This window comes from Onychomys torridus, unplaced genomic scaffold (genome assembly GCF_903995425.1).
Source record: "Onychomys torridus unplaced genomic scaffold, mOncTor1.1, whole genome shotgun sequence".
Lineage (NCBI taxonomy): Eukaryota > Metazoa > Chordata > Mammalia > Rodentia > Cricetidae > Onychomys > Onychomys torridus.
The window spans coordinates 1,519,928-1,540,443 of NW_023412870.1; the positions used below are offsets into that span (position 1 = coordinate 1,519,928).

Genomic DNA, 20,516 nt, shown 5'->3' on the forward strand with positions numbered 1-20,516 from the left:
CTTGTTTTGCTTCCAGGATACCAGGGCACAGAGCTGAATCTGTGGTGGGGAAGCAGGGCTCTGGAAATTGCTCTCCTAGTCCTTAATCTTTTCATGACTATTCAGGACTCTTTCACTCCCAGTGGAAATTTTTAGAAAAGCCAGTCAGCCTCATCCCAGATATTAGAGTTGTAAACTGAATAAGGAAAACTCTACATTCACTCTCTACCCATTATTTAGGATAAAGATTAATTTAAAAATAAGTAATATGATGGACTTGGTTAATAATATTCTAATTTTGAAAAGTAAAATTTAATAACACAAAATACACTCAATGAACTTAATTCTCCTATGGACATGGATGCAGAAAAATGTGAAGGAGTGAATGATATTTGAAGTTCCAGAAAGTAAGTAACACCTAAATGAACCTATAGAAGTATCAAAGATAAAAATCTCCAGTGAGCCTTGTATGGTGCCCATGGATTTATCTCAGTACTCAGGAGACAGAAGCATGTGGATGTCTGTGACTTTCAGTCCAATCTAAAAAAAATGGGTAAAAGTAAAATGATTTGAAGATGTTAATAAAAACACTCTCCCCTGTGTATGGAGAGATGGCTAAGCTCTGTAGATGACACAGTTGGAGTCCCAGAATCTGGGACTCACAACTTCCTGTCCATCCTACTTCAGGGTTACCTAGAGCCTCTTCTGCCTCTAAAGACTACTGTAATCCCAACATTGACACACCCATACACAAACAAATATACACATAAAAAAATAAAAATAAATCTTAAATCTATTTTCCCTGTACAATTGGGAAGATGCATTTCCTACACTGTGTATAAAATTAAAAGGTTAAAAAGGAGAATCAGACCCAAGATATGTCTAGTGGGAAAGCTGAGGATAAGTATAGGCAGGCATGTAAAAATCAATCAGTTTCACAATATCAATATATTTTGGAGAACAGTCATTCCTTTTTGTAAACATTTTGCTTATATGCACTTTATCATTAACGTTCAATGAAACACATATTTTAAAAAGTCTCAATTCCCAACATAGTGAACATGGATTGGTATAATCCAAAAAAGCATAAGTACCTTTGAGAGCAATGAACTTCTAAGTTTCTATAGACATCCTGACATCTCAGTGTGAGAAATGCTGACTCAATGGCCCCTGGGCTGGACTCAGAAGGATATTTTGACCAGGATGAGGTGGACAGCAACCAGGGTAAGCAACTTGTCCCCATACACTGCTCCTAGGATCTGAGGTCCCAGAGCTGGGTCTGAGCCAGGAAATCAGGGCCCAGGAGATTCCTCTTCCTGGAGTTCATCTTTCCATGACCCAACCACAACCCTCTCTATCACTACCATTGGGAATTCTTAGAGAAGCCAATCAGCCTTCTCCATATCACAATTATAAACTGAACACAGACTAGCACAGACTCAGTGTCCACTCTTCAAGCAGGATGAAGACCTTAGTTCCCAAGGCTCTCCTCCTGCTGCTCCTGGCCAACCTGTCTCTGACCAGGCATCCAGAAGGTGAGTGTGGGTGTCAGGAGGGAAAGGACCCAACCTGGGAAATAAAAGGACTCTACCCCTGGGGCTGCAGCACAGGAAAACCTGTCTCTCCCCTAGCCCAGGCGGGACCTTCTTTATTTATTGAATATCATGGCCCCAGTCCCTGCTCGCTTCTCTTTTGGGAGAAATGTGGGGAGCAGCACAGGGTCCTAGGTGGGAGGTTTAGATCTAAAGGCCCACTGCACCTAGGTTCACACTCCATGCGCCTTTTGCACACTCTCCTCACCTGGCCTCACCACCTGGAGCCCCAGTTCATCTATGCTGTCTACTTTGATGACATTCATGTTTTGAGATACAACAACAGACAAGAGCCTCCAAGGATGGAGCACTGTGCACCATGGGTGGATCAGCATAAGCCAGAGTTTTGGGAGGAGATGACCTGGAACATTCAGAGAGTAATAGACATGTACGACAACATACTGAAGAACATGCTTCGCATCTATAATCAAAGTGAAGTTGGTGAGTGAACATGAATCATAAATCCCAAATTTCTAGCTCCCAATGGGCTTGCTCCAGTTCCCCATATCCAAGATTTACCCCCCAGTAAATGTGACCCATGTAGACTAGGCTACAAAGAGCCTTGGGATGCTGACCTGGTTTTCTGCACAATTTAAGCTCAAATATGGCCATTTACAAAGGCCAAATGGGAGGGACTGTGTCACTGGAGGGCCCCAAGGGACCTGGCCCTGTAAGAATGGCTGACGGTAGGGACTTGGGCAGGAAACCACACAGTCCAGATCCTGCTTGCCTGCCATATGTTGCCTGGAGGGAACTTCAGTCATGGACAATATGAATTACTCTTCAATGGCCGTGATCACATTGTGCTCAACGAGGACCTGAGAACTTGGACTGCAGTTGGCAAGGCAGCTGAAATGCTGAGGCAAGAGTGGGAGGAGTCAGGTTTTGCACAAGCTTTGAAGACTTTCATAGAGGGTGATTGTGTGCAGTCGATCCTCGAAAACTATGGGAAGGAGATTTTGCTGAGAACAGGTAAGGAAAGAAACTACCACTCCTGCGCTGAACCCCTGTTCCTCAGGGGATTCCTCCTCACCAGGGAGAAGCTGGAATACTAACCCAGTCTTGCATCAAAGGGAGAACAGTGTCATGGGTTTTCTAATTCATTAAGAGAGAAGGACTCTCCAGAGGGCTAAGCCTTCTCTTAGGATAGATAACTCTGTCAGTTATGCAGCATTTCCCTTCCATTTGCCTTGTGAACCATGATCTCTGTCTTGCCTGTTCACTGTCCGTGTACTTTGGAGGTCTGAGCCCAGTGCTCCTGAGAATCTGTCTCATCCAGTCAGAACCAGAAGTCCATATTCCTAGAGGGAGATCCAGAGTCCCTACTCTGTGCTGGCTCATGCTAATTCTGAAAATTTCCAAGGAATAGATTGGTCCATCCTTATTCTGAGATTAGGCTGATGTGTGGAGTCTGCATCTCTTCTTGTAGCCAACTGTCCCATCCATTCAAACCAAGGTTACATGCACAGTGATGGATATTCAGTAAGAATGCAAAAAGCCTGAATTTTCTAATTTATTCCCTTCAGATGGCCCTAAAATGCATGTGACCCATAGGGTCAGAGCTGATGGAAATATCACTCTAAGGTGCTGGGCCCTGGACTTCTACCCTGCTGACATCACCCTGACCTGGCAGAGAGATGGGAGCAACCAGACTGTGGGTATGGAGGTGATAGAGACCAGGCCTTCAGGAGATGGGACCTTCCAGAAGTGGGCAGCTGTGGTGGTGCCTTCTGGGGAGGAGCAGAGATACACATGTCATGTGGATCATGAGAGGCTGCCTGAGCCCCTGACCCTGAGATGGGGTAAGGAGTGGGTGTGAGCACAGAGCCTATCACAGAGAGAGTGGGAGGCTTTGGGAGAAATGGAGCAGGGTCAGGACTGATAGCTGGAGGTCAGAGGCCTCACTGTTCCTTCCATTCTCTGTCAGAGCCTCCTCAGTCCTCTGTCCCCATCATTCCAGTTGTCACTGGCCTGGTTCTTGGAGCTGTGCTTGTGGGATCTGTGGTGACTTTTCTGATATGGAAGAGGAGGACTAAAGGTGAGGAAAGGGCAGGGTCTGAGTTCAAGTCTCCATGGCAATATCAAGTCCAGCTGAGACTGTGCACTACCACATGAGAGCCAAGATTCATCCACACAGTTGCTTACTCAGCCTTGTGCTGATGTGCTGACATTAACTCTATTGTGAAGGAAATAATGAACAGATTCATCACTGCAGTGGTAGAGGTGGAGACCTGATCCTCGGCTCTCAGAGGTCAGAGGGAAAGGTTCCTACTCAGAACACATATCCAGGAGCTCAGTTAGTCCTCTTCATGTACAATCTACTATTATGTTTCCCCATCTTTCTCTGGATTTGTAGTCACAGTTCTGGAAACTTCTCTGAGATAAGAACCAGGAGATTCCTCTAGGCCTTCTAGATCCTGCTGCTTCCAAGACCTCTAATAAAAGAGTTTATTCCCAGGGGTAATTGGTGAGGCAGCTGTGTTCAGGCTTGCCAGTCAATATACTGGGGGCTCACCCCTGAGACACCTGTGGCAGTTCATACTTGAGCCCATGGAGGTTCTCAGCCAGCCCATACCTCCTCATTTAGTTCCATCTTCAGAGGCTTTGATCTATTCTTTTATCATTTTCCACTAGGAAGTAAAAGTTTCTAAGAAGTCCTGCCTTCTGTTACAGTTTTTAAAACACTCTAAAGGACCTGCTGTGAGAGAGGGAGCGGTCAGAGGATAGAACCCTTCGGCAGGGGGACTCTAAGGACTGGGAAAGTTGAGTGTGTGAATAGCTGTTCAGAGTGTCACCATTTAAGACACTGATCTGAGTTTCTTCCTTGTTCTTTTCTTCTACAGGGTAAGACAGCTGGACTGAGCCTAACAGGATTTATTCTGTTTTCTCTTTTCCCACTGTGGCTTCAAGACCTGATGACTTCTCTTCCTGCATCTGACTGTGACTATGTGTCTGTCTGCTGTGAGCACAGTGTGAACAGGTGATGAGTTCAGCCCTGCCCTGAGCAGCAATAAGTCCCATCCACACACTGATCCTCATTCCTTCCCCAGTCATCACTGCTGCTCCAACAGGGGCTGGGCTGGCAAACCTCCACCCCTGACGGAACTTTAGTTTTTACTGAGTTACATCTTCATGCATCTTTCTTGAAATTAAACATTTTTTATGATTATGAGACTTCTCTCAGAGTAGATTTTTGATTAGTGTACTAACGACTATTAATAATTGATGAAGAAAATAGTCTCAGAACTTTGTGGAATCGTGTGTGCTGTGCTAACCCAGTTGTCTGTAGTGACAATTGAAGGCTGTGTGGAGACATGTGAGGCGTGCATGTGCACAGCTGTTGCACCTTCTACCCTGGGCTTTCACACAGTCCCTTCCCACCTGTGTCATCTTGCTAGCTCCTCATCCCTGTTCTTCCAATAAACCTGTTCACCAGGACATGTGATCAAAAGATCTCAGGCGTTTGTAGGGTCTGTCCAGTGTCTCTGCTGTTCTTTCATGATGACCATCAGGCTGTTTAGGCTTGAGTCTGATATTCCATCAAGAGGTGTTTAGATTCCTGATACTACGGGAATTATATTTCTTCTCAGTTCTGTGTTTGAGTCTGCTGTCATTGTATTCTGTTGCGGACATTCACTGACACAGGTAGGGAGTGTTTCTGTCATTGTCCAAACATGGATGTCTGTGGTGTTCTCATCAAATTTGCTAGAGTCCATGCTTGGTTTCTGACAGACTAGGGGCTACAATATGCCAGAAGGAGGAGGCTCTGCCTACAGGAGATTTGCAAGTACAAGATCAACCAGAGCTACACACTGAGACCCTGTCTCCAAAGGAAGTCAGTAATATCTGATAATAATCAATGAACCAATTAAAAAATTAATTTGCCTAAGGGATGGACAAAGCTGTACTATGCTAATACCATTCTACAGAAATATCAACTAAGTATTTGATGTTCAGACAGGAAGTAGGTTTATGTAGGGAAAGTTATGTGGAATATACAAATCGGACTGCTTAAATCCCTGGAGGATTTTACAGTACTCACTAAAGCATAAGAACAGGATTTCAGAGCATCCAATCACTTTCAATGAAACTGGAAATCCTTCATAATGAAATAAGGGAATCCTGTGTTAACACCTGTCTACAGACAGGGTCACACAGGAGAGATCAAGAGGAATGGTGTACATGAAATCAATAGTAACTCTGTAAAACTAAATTAATTGACAGTCTAGACACTGTCTACAATGCCTGAGGGGCAGAGATTCTCCTCCAGTTCCCACAGAATGTTCATAGGACAGACTGCACTTTGGGCTCTAAAGCACAGTTGAGCATTTTCTCCTGTTTGCTTCTCTGGATCCCAGAGGTAATGCACATGGAAGATTCTTAAACTCTTAAGGAGTACTAGGAGGGGAGCCCCTAAAGAGGGAAACAGGACGGGAAAGTCAGGTTTCTGAAGCATGTAGTGGGAGGTCGTCTTCTCGTATGTTTGCTGTGGAACAGACTACCTGCCTCTCAGGTAAGGAGCACATTTTCCAGCAAACCCCAGAGTTCTTCAATAACAGGACATGGCATCAATCCTCTTCCAAAGAGAACATGTGAGCTCAGCAGAGGTGTCCTAGTCCTCTCATCTCTACCTATGTGCAGAGCTTACTTATCTCTCTTCTCTATCCTGCGGATTCCCCTTATGTATCCATTGTACTCTAATATCCAGGCCAATATGTCTTGTACCAGGGTCCAAACTGGTGGAGATCCAGGGGTTGATCTTGCACTTCTCCTATACTCACACTGCATATGGTATCTTAGCAACAAAGCCTCCAGACCTGGCCTCTGGGATGCTACTTGGAACACAGGCCCTTCAGACAGGGAAGTGACTCCTGAGATAAAGCCTCAGATGCAGTGAATGGAACACACTGGTCATGAGCACAGAGAGTAGGAGAAGAGAGTCACCTAGAGTAACAGCTGCAAATTCCTGAAGTGTCTGAGAGCTCAGTTCTGCTAGTAGAAATGGAGTGGTGTCTCTAACATGATTGTCTCCTAAAGACAGTCATGAGGATGAAAATTCCCAAGCCCTGTATGTCCCCACTGATAGGAACAAATGTGCATTGATCCTCAAGAATAATTTCTATCCCCAGCTAGTATTTTATATTATCTTCAAACACTCAGTTCCTAAGATAGTCAGTATGGATTGATATAAGCTACGTAGGCATGTTTACCATTTAGTTCCACATAATTTCTAAATGTGTGTAGACACAATGAAATCAAAATGCTCTAGAATAGCTGACATATTGTCTCCTGTGTTGGGACTCAGAAGAACATTTTAAGAAAGGCCAGGACATGGATCAGGGCAAATCAAGTTGTCCCAACACTACTCCAGGGATACCAAACCAAAGAGCTGGGTTAGAGTTCAAAGTTGGGTTGTAGGGTTTCATGGTTCCCAAAAATTGACCTTTCCATTATCCAACTAACTTTTCTCTTTCTCTGTCTTCTATTGGTAATTCTTAGAGAAGCCCATCAGCCTAAACCAGATCAGGGTCATAAAGTGTAGAGAGACCAGTATTGAAGCAGACTCCACTTACAAAGCAAAGGGAACCCCTGACCTGTAAACTGCTACTCCTGGACCTATGTCTTTAACTCAGTATCATCTATGTGAATCTGGAGTTTGAGGAGGAAGAGCCTCTGCACAGAGGACCCCTGCAGGGCTCAGTCTAGTATTCACCATCCCATAATCTGTATTTCTGCTCTAACTCAACTGCACTCTCCCTTTACCCCCAGTGGAAAACTGGACTCTGCAGTGATCACCATATCTAACTGACATTTGTTGAGAGCTATTACATAAAATTAGAAATTGTTTTCATATTGAAACCATCAGAGAACTACAGACAGTCTCAAACTGCAAACCAGCCTTGAGTTGTGTAAGTTCTGTGGAACAAGGAGAGAAGACACTCTGCAGAGTCACAAAAGACAGTGTTCATGTAGACGTGGGCAAGCGGTGGGTGACAGGTGATCCACAGGATGGGTGTGGGACAGGTCACGTGAGTGTTTTATTAGGCTGCTTAGCATTGCTTTACTGTGAAGATAAGCTGTCAGTTGTGAAAGAAGATTTTCAGGACATGAAGGATTCGTCTAGCTAGGCTCTAGTTCAGGAAATTTCTTTCATAACTTCTCCCAAGAGCACCATCAGTTGAGAACCAGTGAGCAAACAGGTGAACCTATATAGGATATTATTTTAATTGAAACTCTGTCCCCACTGTCAATTTAGTTTTTTTTTTATTTCACGCAAGCTAGAATTATCTGGGAGGAGGAAGCTCAATTGATAAAATGCTCACACCAAATTGACATAGGCAAGTCCGTAGTGCATTTTCTTGACTAAGGATTCATGTAGGAGAGTTCAGCTCACTCTTCATGCGACAAAGGCTGGGTAGTTGGTCCTGGATTATATAAAATGCAATCTGAACAAGCCAGTAAGCAGCATTACTTCAAGGATTTTGATTCAGTTCCTGCTTCAAGTTCCTGCCTTGAGTTCCTACGCTAACTTCCACAATGATGGAATGTGACCTGGGATTTGTAACATGAAGAAAACTCTTCCACAAGCTGATTTTTGTCATGGAGGTTTGTCACAGCCATAGAAAAGCAGAACACAAACCACCACTGGCCATCTATGACAACTTCCCAACTGTTCAACTGTGTTTCTGACAGAGGGCATGGGTTTATGGTTTAGTTCTAGTTTTTACTTATGTGTATGTTTATGTGTGTATAGTACATGCCAGTCAACTGGACATGCATGTAGAATCTGGGAGATGGCATTAAATCCCTTCGTATCAGAGTTCCAGGAGGTTGTAAGTAGCCCTTTGATGACGTTTGGAAATGAACTCAGGTCCACTCTAAGAGCAATAAGCAATTTTAAAAACTGAGCTAAACTTCCAATCCCAGGGTAATAATACTTCTGTTCTTTGATGGATCCCAGGGTCTGAAACAAGGCCAGGAACTTGGTAGGTTCTCCAATGTTACCTAGGGTTAATTCTGAGAAGTAGACCCACAAAACGTGGAGCCTATAGAAAGAAAGGTAGGTTGCTTATTGATATGGTCAAGATCTTCTCTGTCATGTATGTTAGACATTCTATCCAGTTCAGGCCTGCAGACCTTCCTCCAGCAAGTCCTAGAGACCCCTCTATACCTAGACACAGCACCAGGCTTCTGGCCAAGTGCTGAAACCTGAGCCATATCTGATGTAACAGCCCTTAGAATCAGCATAGAGGGACAACTTAGGTAGAAGAAGTCTCCTTCATTCTGCATGTCTAATGTTTCCCATTTCCCATGTGGCCATGCAGCAGCTGTACAGCCATGGAAGCTGCCCCAGGCCACAGACCCAAACTATTCCACCAATATAAGCTCAAAACTAAGCTGTGATGACTCTACAGACACAGATAGGACAAGAGGAGGCCACATCTGCATAGGACCCCAAAAAAAGGATAAGGGTATGTTACCTGAGGCCTTAATCTTAGAGACATTAAATGGTGGTCATAACTTAGATGATGTGATGTTCTTTAGAAGGTTCCCCATGGGTATACAGAATATTGTGCTGCTGGTCTTGGTCTTGAGGGTCTGTGCAGGGTCAGCCTGGTGTCATAGGGAGACACTGGGGGATTTTTGCATTGGAAATCGAATTCATCAATATAAATTTAACAACTTCTTATGCTTGTGATGTTTAGAGACATATCTGGTGATAATGACAATTGACTTTTTGATAGTTTTGACTTCTAATACTGAAAGATCTAAGGACTTGATCAAACCATTTCCTCCTTTAAAATTAACATTTATAAACACAGCACCCACTCAATGTACAAGACTTTCCTATGGACACAGATGTAGCAGATGATGTAGAATTCATTGATATTTCAAGTCCACAGTGTAAACAACCTTGAAGAAGCATTGCCTGTGTCAATTTAGATAAATACCAAATCTAAAAATCTACAAGCAGGACAGTGTACTGGACCCAGCCATTTATTCTTAAGTTTTAATGACTTTTATGTGCACGAGTGCATTGCCTGCATGTGTGTCTATGCATCATGAGCACTCCAGAATAAGGAATGGGGCCCACAGGGACTGGAGTCACAAAGAGTTGTGACCAGCCATGTGAACACTAGGAATCTAATACAGATTGCCTGGAAGAGTAGCCAGTGCTCTTAGCTACTAAGCTAACTCTTCAGTTCATTTCCTATGCCCTTCATCTCAACATTCAGGAGACAGAGACAGGGGGTATCTTTGACTTCCAGACCAGCCTGATCTACACAGCAAATTCCAGGCCAGAAAGATTTACATTGTAAGATCCTATCTCTAAAAAAAAAGTCTATTATCATCTGAAGATGTTAATGAAAATTTTCCTCCTGCAGCAGCTGAAATTGCTCAGCAGTGAAAAGCATTTGTTGTTGTTGCAAAGGACTAGAGTTGGATTCCCAGCACAGACATTAGCCACTCACAACCTCCTGTAAATCCAGCTCCAGTGGTTAAGGGTGACCTCTTCTGACCTTCACAGTCAACTGTATTGGAGTACAGTACAACACACACACAATCATAAAATATATACAACCTACATATTTCTATTAAGCTACATTTTCTTACATTTCAAAAAACTCATAAACAGACAAAACATCAACCCACTTTAATAGTGGTAAAGATTAAAGTGCTTGCCAAAATGTAAACATCCATAAAAGATCAATTCCTTCCACCATGATTATGCTTTGAAAATAATCATTTTTAAAAATATTCTTCTTTGTTGAGGGAAATTTGTATTATTGCTCAACTTCAACAAGGCCACATCTCTCACTAATGCTCCTCCCTTCCAGGGCTATTTTCTTTCAAACCACAACAGCCACCTTTTCCACTTTATTTTTATATGTATTTTTAATTGAAATAGAATCACATCCTCTGCCCTTTCCTTCCTCTACTTCCTTCCATTAACATTCCTTCCAACTGTTTCCATGCTCCTTTCCCAAGTTAATAGCCTGTTTTCCTTTCCTCACTGTTACTTCTGTGTGTGTATGTGTGTGTAGATACACACAAATACATAAATACAACCTGCTGAGTCTGTTTTTGTTGTCTTTGTGTAGTTTCATGGCTGACCACTTTGCACTGGACAACCAATAAAGGGTCTCATCCCTGGGAGGGGCTAATTCTCTTTATACCAGCCATTGTCAGTTACTTGCAATTCTTTGTCTAGGGGTGGGGCCCCACGTTTTCTCCCTTTCACGTTGTCATGTCCATTTCTTTTGCCATTGTTCCAGTCTTTTTTACACAGCCGTTTCTAGGAGAGACTGTTTCACAGCAGGCTGCACGGTATCTACCTCTTACAATCTTTCCAGTTCCTCTTTTGTGAGCCATAATGCAGGCACTGTAATGTAGATATCAGTTGGGACTGGCCTCCCCAGGATCTGTTGATCTCTGGATTGTGTCCAGCTGTGGTTCTCTGTGATAGTCTCAATGTGCTTCTTTGATGAGGGGTGGTAGCTACACTTACCCAGCAAGGATGGGTCCCCCACAAATAGCACTAATATTTTCCATGACAGAGGGCATTATATAATTTACAAAATATGTTGATCCTTGTATGTGAAAATAAAGGTAATTTAAAGTCTAGGCTTATCAATTTGTTTATTTCAGCATTTAACTTTGAAGGAGCCATGCCCCCTATCAAAGCGAATTAGAAAACTTTGAGAAAATAATACAGACACAGATAGGACAAGAGGAGGCCACATCTGCATAGGACCCCCCCCAAAAAAAAAAGGATAAGGGTATGTTACCTGAGGCCTTAATCTTAGAGACATTAAATGGTGGCCATAACTTAGATGGTGTGATGTTCTTTAGAAGGTTCCCCATGGGTATACAGAATATTGTGCTGCTTGTCTTGGTCTTGAGGGTCTGTGCAGGGTCAGCCTGGTGTCATAGGGAGACACTGGGGGATTTTTGCATTGGAAATCATTAGAGATATGTCAGTAGTACATAATCTTTCTCAGCTCCTGCTGCTTCTACTCTTGCCCTTCCTTGGACCTGGTGTGCATGGCCACTGACAGATCAGCCAACTCCCATCCTAAATTCCTTCATCCTCCCTCAGATCCCTGTGATCTCTGATCACCTGGAAGCCAAGGCTTAGTGCAGGTGCCCTCAGCTGGCCAAATAAAAAACTGTGACACAACAGTGAGGCAATGAACTCTCTGAATCAGGGATCAGAGATGGACACTTCAGTGAGGTAGGTAGCCCTTTATTTTACTTTCCCTCCTTGATTCTGTCAGCTACATCAGCATCTGGGCTAGGACTCAGAAGGATGTTGTGAACAGGACCAGTAGAGAGGTCACAGTAAGCAACTGGTCCCCAGACACTGCTCCCAGGATACCAGGCCCTAGAGCTGGGTCTGAGTGGGGAAGAAGGGCTCTAGAGATTCCTCTCACAGTAGTTAATCTTTCCATGACTCAACTAACCAGGTCTCTTGTCACTCCCACTGGAAATTCTTAGAGAAGCATTATACTGAAGATCAGAGTTATAAAATGGATAAGGACCAGTCTGGACTCCCTCCAGCTATGCTGTTTATCTTCCCTTTTCTCTGAGGCTGGCCTCTTGCAGCCCTGGCCTAGAATTTAGAGGTATGCTGTTCCTTACTGTGAATTTCTTGTGTGATGCCATGTCTTTCCTGCTCCCATAACATCTTTGGGACTTGTTCCACAAACTTAGCAATGTATTCCTCATTTTTCAGCTACAATTATTCTTATGTATTGATAGAAGAATGACTTCTACCCACACTGTGTAGTTCTGGTGAGAAAAAAATGAGTCATACAGTCAAATCTTTGTTCCACATTCCAAATAAAACTTAGAAGTCTGATCTCAATAGCTATCTTTATGACAGGACAATTTGGTAGGATGAGGTGTTTATGTAAAAAGAATACAAATAGGACTTTCACAGATATCCTCAAGGACAGAATTGCAGTGTTTGTTGAATAAAAGCCCCTCAGAGATAAAAAGAACCCAGTGCCCTGAAATCACCCCACCAGCGATGATGGGAGGCACAACTCAGCTATCCCTGCTTTAACCTCAGAAGGATATTAACACTTTGTATATACTTTCACCTCAGTTTATTGATGAAAGATTTTAGTTTAGAAGACTGTTTATGTTTAGTTCTGAGATCTGTGTGACTAACAGAAAGGTTGTTAACTGATTGACCAGCTCCAGAGAGAGATAATCTTCTCACACATTCACCATGGGAATGAACACTGCTGATGGGAGGTATCAGGCCCCAGATTTTGTACAAAATAGTTACAGGTCCCCTCCTTGTTCTAACCATTTAGGGTAAAAGATGTGGGTGGAGTTTTTTGTTGTTGTTGTTGTTGTTTTATTTTTTGTTTGTTTGTTCGTTTGTTTAGATCTGAAAGGCTCTTTACTGCTAGTTGACATTTGGTGAATATGCTGATGTGAATCAAACACTGCACACTTCCCACGTGGTTTACACAGGTTGCCATGGTTACACTGAGGCAGCTGCATTCCTGGTGTGTCTGGAGGGAAATCCCTTCTGCTGGGTTTTGCCTTTTTCATATCTTATGGATCACAAACCTTTAGCATATGTATTTAGTCACAGTTAAGAAATGTAGAATAGTACACGAATTTCCTTTTCCCCCCTTAGATTTTTCTATTAGTTTAGTTGACCCCTTCCCAAATCTTTTTACAACCATACCTGCCACCAGCTATAAAAAAAAAAAAAAAAAAAAGCTGACAAGTTATTGCTTGGTATAACTCTTATCTGCTTTATGACCCTGAGAAAAAAGCCTTGTAACCGTTCTATTGGAAAGAATTGCTGTTGTACGTGTATGTAAACATTCGAAACCCATGGCACAAAAATAAAAAGACATGACTGGAACAGCACTCATGTGAGTTTTTCCATAACCCCTCAGATTAGGAATATCCTAAATTCCTTTTGCTACATTGCAGCTTCTGACCTGAACTGTGGAGGGAACCTTGTAGAGCTGGACTCCAAGTCTATTGATATTTTGCTGTCAGTGCATCCTTAGGGTCTGTGAGCAGTGCTACTGCTCCAGACCTTCCATCTGCAAACCAGTTTTGAAGAAAGAAAGTATCAGCTGTGTGTGGCAGATGGCCAGCTTGGTGGAGAACATCTGGAGGAGGAAGGTGGATGGGGACATACAGCTCAGGAAAGACCGCTTGAGCAGGGAACAGAGGTGGCGTGAAGGCGGCACCTAGAGAGGCTGCATTGTGACTGCAAGGATGGCCAGCAGCACTGTGGGTGTTGTGTCAGAAGTGCCAGGAGCACAGGCTCCAGGCTGCTGCTCTCCCAGAGGAGGCTGCATCGCCTTGTCAAGGAAGAGCCCACTTTTACAGCCCCAAACTTCTAGGACTCCTTGAGAATAAAGTCCAGCCTTTAACCCATTTTTATTGAAGTATGGTTGACATGTGAAAAGCTGTCTTAATTTAGTTTATTAATTTATTAGTTTTATCATTGCCCTATTAAGCATCCCTGGCTAGCCTGGAACTTGCTCTGTAGACTAGACTAGGCTGGGCTCATACTCACAGAGATCCACCGGCCTCTGCCTCCCAAGTGATGTGATTAAAAATGTGCAACACCATGACAGCTAGCTGTTCCAGTAATGTGTACAAATCAGTGTGCTTGTGGATACTGACACTAGGACAAGGTCACCACCATCAAGGCCATGTCGTAACATCCCCCTCCACCAGAACTTTGCACAACCGATGCCAAGGCACCATTCTGACCTAAGAACCCAGCATACAGACTCCAACACCTGAGAAAATGAGAACAAAGACCAAATTCATCATAGCATAGTCCATAGTTCTAGAAAAGTCCCTAAATGTACTAACGTTATATTTTGGCTTCTGTAGCTCCATTTATTGCTAACTGAAGTGTGTTAACATGGATATAGTTGTTGTGCATGAAAATCCAAAAACAGTACGGCTTTTGGCTACATGATTTGGGCAAGTTCCCTGTGTAGCATGCCAGCCAGCTGGTGAATTCAACTTTAAGGGTTTGTGTGTTCTCTGAAGGAGCTACCTTCCAACAATACACACACACACACACACACACACACACACACACACACACGCACACACACCTTCCTGAAGATTTTGTCTATCTGACTATATTATTGTTACTGTTTTGTGTGTGTTGGTAAGAATATTATGAAAATTTACCTTTGTTGGAAATAATTTTGATATCAGTTTATTATGCTGCCCAAGCTATCCTTAAACTCAACATTACTCTAGCTTAACTTCCCTAATTCTAGCATTACAAATTTGTGCCATCAGACACTGAGATTGCCAATTAATAAATGGGACCTCCTGAAACTGAAAAAGAGCAAAGGACATGGTCAATAATACAAAACAGCAGCCTACAGAATGGGAAAATATTTTCACCAACCCCACATCTGACAGAGGGTTGATCTCCAAATTATATGAAGAATGCAAGAAACTAGACATCAAAACACCAAATAATCCAATTAAAAATTGGGGTACAAATCTAAACAGAGAATTCTCAACAGAAGAATCTCAAATGGCTGAAAGACACTCAAGGAATTGCTCAACATCCTTAGTCATCAGGGAAATGCAAATCAAAATTACCCTGAGATACCATCTTACACCTGTCAGAATGGCTAAGATCAAAAACAGTGATGACAGCTTATGTTGGAGAGGATATGGAGTAAGGGGAACACTTCTTCACTGCTGGTGGGAGTACAAAGTTGAACAGCTACTTTGGAAATTAGTATGGCTGTTTCTCAGAAAATTGGAAATCAATATACCTCAAGACTCAGCGATGCCACTCTTGAGCATATACCCAAGGAATGCTCAATCATACCACAAGGACACATGCTCAACATGTTAATAGAACCTGGAAACAACCTAGTTGCCCCTCAACCAAAGAATGGATAAAGAAAATGAGGCACATATACACAATGGAGTATTACTCAACTGTAAAAAAATAATGACCTCATGAAATTTTCAGGCAAATGGATAGAACGATGAAAAGTCATCCTGAGTGAGGTAACCCACACCCAGAAAACAAATACAGTATGTACACAATCATAATTGGATATTAGATATCAAGCAAATGATAACCAGGCTATAATCGACAGCCCCAGAGATGCTATGTAGCAAGGAGGACCTTAAGAGGGATGCATGGATCACCCTGGTAAGGGGAAATATATGAGATCTAGGCAAACTAGGAGTAGGGAGGGGGGATTGGCAGCGGGGGATGAGAGGAAAAAGGGGATGGGAACAAGAGGAATCTGGATAACCGAGTTCAGGGAGGGATGGAGAGGGAGAGTAATGAGAGATATCTTGATAGAGGGGGCCATTATGGGGTTAGGGTTAAACCTGGTGCCAGGGAAACACCCAGGAATCCACAAAAATGAACTCAGCTAAGATTCCTAGCAATAGTGGAGAGGGTTCTTGACCTCATCTTCTCCTGTAATCAGATTGGTGACTATCCTAATTGTAATCCTAGAACTTTCATCCAGTAACTGATAAAAGCAGATGCAGAGATCCACAGCCAAGTACTGGGTTGGGCTTCTGTAGTCAAGCTGAAGAGAGGGAGGAGGGATTATACAAGCAGGGGTGGGGGAGAATACTGTGGATAATTGATTGGTAAATAAAACACTGATTGGCCAGTAGCCAGGCAGGAAGTATAGGTGGGACTAACAGAGAGGAGAATTGAGAGAACAGGAAAGTAGGAGGGGTCACTGCAAGTGGCCACCAGGACCAGGAAGATGTAAGGTACCAGTTAGCCGCAAGCCACATAGCAAAGTATAGATTAATAGAAATGGGCTGAATATAAGAATAAGAGCTAGACAATGGTAGGCCTGAGCTAATGGCCAAAGAGTTTAAATAATATAAGTGTCTGTGTGTTTATTTTATAAGTGGGCTGTCAGACTAACAGGGCTTGGTAGGGGCTGGAGATAAGGTCTCCAGCTACAAATGGTGTCCAACGGCTGGAGTTTCCACCTTAAACCTGAGACTATTTAAAACCAATTCAAAATGGAGCTAAAAACAGCTTCCCAGAGCTAAAAACAGCTTCCTAGTTGTCTCTCTCAAGTTGGCAGGTTCCTGGCATGTGCATTTGACCAGCAGTATGGTGGGAATGAGGTGTTTGCAAGTGGCACATTACGCTGCATGGTGGATTTAGCCTTTGCTAGTACAAAAAAAAAAAAAAAAAAGAAAGAAAGAAAAGAGGTTTCTGGGCTACACGCTACTTTGATAAAAGCATAGAACCACTGTTTCTAAGAGTAGATGCCTTCCAGAGCTGGCGGTTAAACATACCACCACCATGTTGGGAAGCTGAGGTGGGTGGAGCCACCAGCCAAAGCTGCTATTTTAGCCCTAGTAATATTGCAGTTTAAAACAATAGATTCACAATAAGACAGATTCAGATAAAACAAGACTTAAATGCTTTACAATGTGTGTAAAAATGTACGTAGGCTTGTAAGAGAGAGAAAAAGGAATATATACAGTTATATAAACAAATATATAGTTTTTAAAAATAAAGTCTTTAAAGAGACAGTAAAGGTAGTATAAAAAATAAGCCACATAAAGATGGATATTACACAGAGAATCTGGATTGTGTTGTCTTTGGGATTTTTAACTGAACAGAGATATTTGATTGTAAAGGCAGTGGAGTTAAGTCAATCTACATATTTTAAAGACACCTTGACTTCAAATTTTGGATGTAAGGATATGTTGCTTTGGAAAGGAGACTCTTTTTTTGTTTCTACAGAAAGCAAGAGGCTATGGATTTGTTCCAGATTAAGATACAACAGGTTTGACCAGCCAAGACCCCCTGAAAGGTCTCCAGTGACACCATGGCCCGGATGATCCAACATCGAAAATGGTTTCAAGGCAACTGGCTCAGAAGATATACCCTCACAGACTACTCCATAATCCTAAAATTTTCTTTGTGTCCCAATAAGATACAGCACCTCCCTCCAGCAGGAAGTAGTAAGAGAAACTATGCCTAAATCCCCAAATATATCAAGCTGGCTTTGGAGATGGAATTGGCTCACTCCTCTAAACCCAGGCATATTGATTTAAAAAAAAAAAAGGTTAAGAGATTCTTGTGTCCCAAATCAAAAGAGCCTCTGGTATGGGACAGAGAAAAACCAATATTTTTTATTTAAAACAGGTTAATTATAAATACAATCAATCTCTTTCTAAAGAAGAAAAGGGAATATGATATAGATATAATAGGATGAAAGGATAGATTGCTAAACCTACTTTTAAAGAGCAACAACTTGTTTAAAATGTGTTACATTGGTATAGGTTTTAGTTTATTGATACAAGCTTAAAGTTAATTTTGTTATATTGTATGTATATTTCTACTCTTGTTTAAGGTATTATGTTTGTACAGCTCATTTAAAATTGTAATGGATAATTTAAAAATAGATCTAATAATCAGTCATCTATGATAATCATACTCGTAGCCATGTTAGTTAAGTCTTCTAAGTATACATAGATATATTTCAGATAGATAGGTAATCTTCAAATACTTCAAAGACCTACATAATATGGCATTTAAAATATTTTAAAAATGTAGACTTTCTGGACAATGAGACATGTCTACTCCTGGCAGCACTGATTTACTTCAGAGAGGAGGATGGGCATCTAAAACACTCTATATAAAGTTTATCTTCACCTTGGCAAAAAAATAGCCATTTGGGCAAGAAACTGTTCTTGCCTGGACTGCTTGATCAACTGGACATGCAGGACCCATAGGAAGGTGACCACTGAACTTTGCTTGACAAAATAGTCCTTCAGGTTCCTGCTTCTCAGAGGAAACTGCCAGACATTCTACAGGACACAGAGAGAAATGACTGACAGACTCTAGTCCTGTGGGCTGAAGACAGATGCCCCAACTTTACAAAGGAACATTGGATGACTGTCCAGGCTACCAGTTGTCTCTATTGCCTCCTGAAAGTTGCTTGTGTCCTTCTCCCATTTCTAAGGTAATATTATATCCTTCTGATGTCTTTGATGTAGTTGAATCTAGATAGTTACAATTTTCCTTGGTTATGATAAAAGATAAGTTAGATATAAAACCTTAGACTCACAAATATAAGATAGATAGGATATCTTCTTTAATTTTGCCAAATAAACTAATTATTTTAAATAGACTAGATACTATAACTGTAATTCTTGCTTGATAATTGTTTTGTAATATGTAGTTTTACTATGTTAAAGTTAAAACCTTCCTTTTTGAAAAAAAAGAAAAAGGGGAAGTGCTGTGGATGATTGATTGGTAAATAAAACACTGATTGGCCAGTAGCCAGGCAGGAAGTATAGGCGGGACTAACAGAGAGGAGAATTGAGAGAACAGGAAAGCAGGAGGGGTCACTGCAAGTGGCCACCAGGACAAGGAAGATGTAAGGTACCAGTAAGCTACAAGCCACGTGGCAAAGTATGGATTAATAGAAATGGGTTGAATATAAGAATAAGAGCTAGACAATGGTAGGCCTGAGCTAATGGCCAAAGAGTTTAAATAATATAAGCATCTGTGTGTTTATTTTATAAGTGGGCTGTCAGACTAACAGGGCTTGGCAGGGGCTGGAGAGAAGGTCTCTAGCTACAGGGGAATCAAGATCTTGATGGGGAAATCCACAGAGACAACTCAACAGGGTCCTGGGAGCTCATGGACTCTAGACAGCTAGGGAGCCTGCATGTGGGTGAGAGTTGTGTAGCTTGGTCAGTATGTGGTCCCTAGCAGTGAAGAACAACATCTGTCCCTGGTGCATGAGCTGGCTTTTTGGAACCTATTCCCTATGGTGGGATGCCTTGCTCAGCCTTGATGCAGGGGAGGAGCTTGGTCCTCAACTTGGTATACCATGCTTTGTTGACTCCCATGGGAGGCCTTGCCTTTTCTAAGGAGAGGAGTGGACTGTGGGGGGAGGTAAAAAGGAAGTGAGGGAGGGAATGGGATGAGAGGAGGGAAGGGAAACTATGGTTGGTATGTAAGACAAATAAAACAATTATAATAAAAAAAAAAAACTTGTGCCATACCAAGCTCATTTTGCAAGAAAATATCTTACCTGTGTGTGTGTGTGTGTATGTGTGTGTGTGTGTGTGTGTGTGTGTATGTGTGTGTGTGTGTGTGTGTGTGTGTGTGTGTGTGTGTGTGTGTGTGGTTTGTTTGTTTATTTAATGCTTGGATTGAATTAAGTCCTCAAATAGTTAGACAAGCCATATATTCCCAGACCACCTATTTTCAATTTGTTTTCTTTGTTTTGTGACAGGGTCTCCCTGTGTAGACTTGGCTGTATTACAACTCACTATGTAGACCAGGTTAGCCTTGAACTCTTAGAAATCTGACAGCCTCTGCCTCCTGAGTGCTGGGATGAAAGGTATGTGCCATTACTTAAAAAAAATTTTAAGTAAATTTCATACTTAAAAAAATAGGTGCACCAGCAGTGTCTAGTGGCAAACACCTTTAATCCTTGCACTTGGCAGGTAGAGGCATGTAGATCTCATAGCCTATGTGTTTTATATAGGCCTATAGGATCTATAAGCTCCTCAAGCAGTCCTATCAGCAGGGACCAAGTGCTGTGATAATTGAGCCTATAGAGGACATTTGTTGTTCAAACCACCACAGGGTACATCCCCAAATTTCATACCTAACAGTGAACTTGATGATGAAGAAGGGTACTTTCTTTTAAGTTTTTTTAAAAAATTTTACGTGTTTGTTGCCAAGAGCCATGGCATAATACAGCCAATGGCAATTGAAGTTCAGATATCAGTCCACCAGAAGAATATCTCTCTGACGGATGTGTCTCATTCATGCAAGGCTTATGAGAATACAGACTCCAGAAGGTCATTTGCTTCTGCTGTACCTTTGGTATCTGATATTATGTATATAGTGTGGGAAATTCCCCACTACTTGTATTGTAATATGTCTATCTC

The 20,516-nt window shown here is 42.1% G+C and overlaps 1 protein-coding gene across 1 annotated transcript; it reads left to right on the top strand.

Moving 5' to 3' along the window:
• Positions 1–1,441: 1,441 nt before the first annotated feature.
• LOC118575940 (H-2 class I histocompatibility antigen, Q10 alpha chain-like) lies at positions 1,442–3,686 on the top strand. The gene is made up of 5 exons (XM_036176290.1): positions 1,442–1,514; positions 1,743–2,012; positions 2,274–2,543; positions 3,098–3,373; positions 3,499–3,686. The coding sequence occupies exons 1-5, from the start codon at positions 1,442–1,444 to the stop codon at positions 3,684–3,686; spliced, it is 1,077 nt and encodes a 358-aa protein (XP_036032183.1).
• Positions 3,687–20,516: the final 16,830 nt, after the last annotated feature.

Coding starts and splice junctions, on each gene's coding strand:
- LOC118575940 (XM_036176290.1), top strand. CDS start 1,442: ATGAAGACCTTAGTTCCCAAGGCTCTCCTCCTGCTGCTCCTGGCCAAC. Junction 2,013..2,273: donor CTATAATCAAAGTGAAGTTG/GTGAGTGAACAT, acceptor GGACTTGGGCAG/GAAACCACACAGTCCAGATC. Junction 3,374..3,498: donor GCCCCTGACCCTGAGATGGG/GTAAGGAGTGGG, acceptor ATTCTCTGTCAG/AGCCTCCTCAGTCCTCTGTC.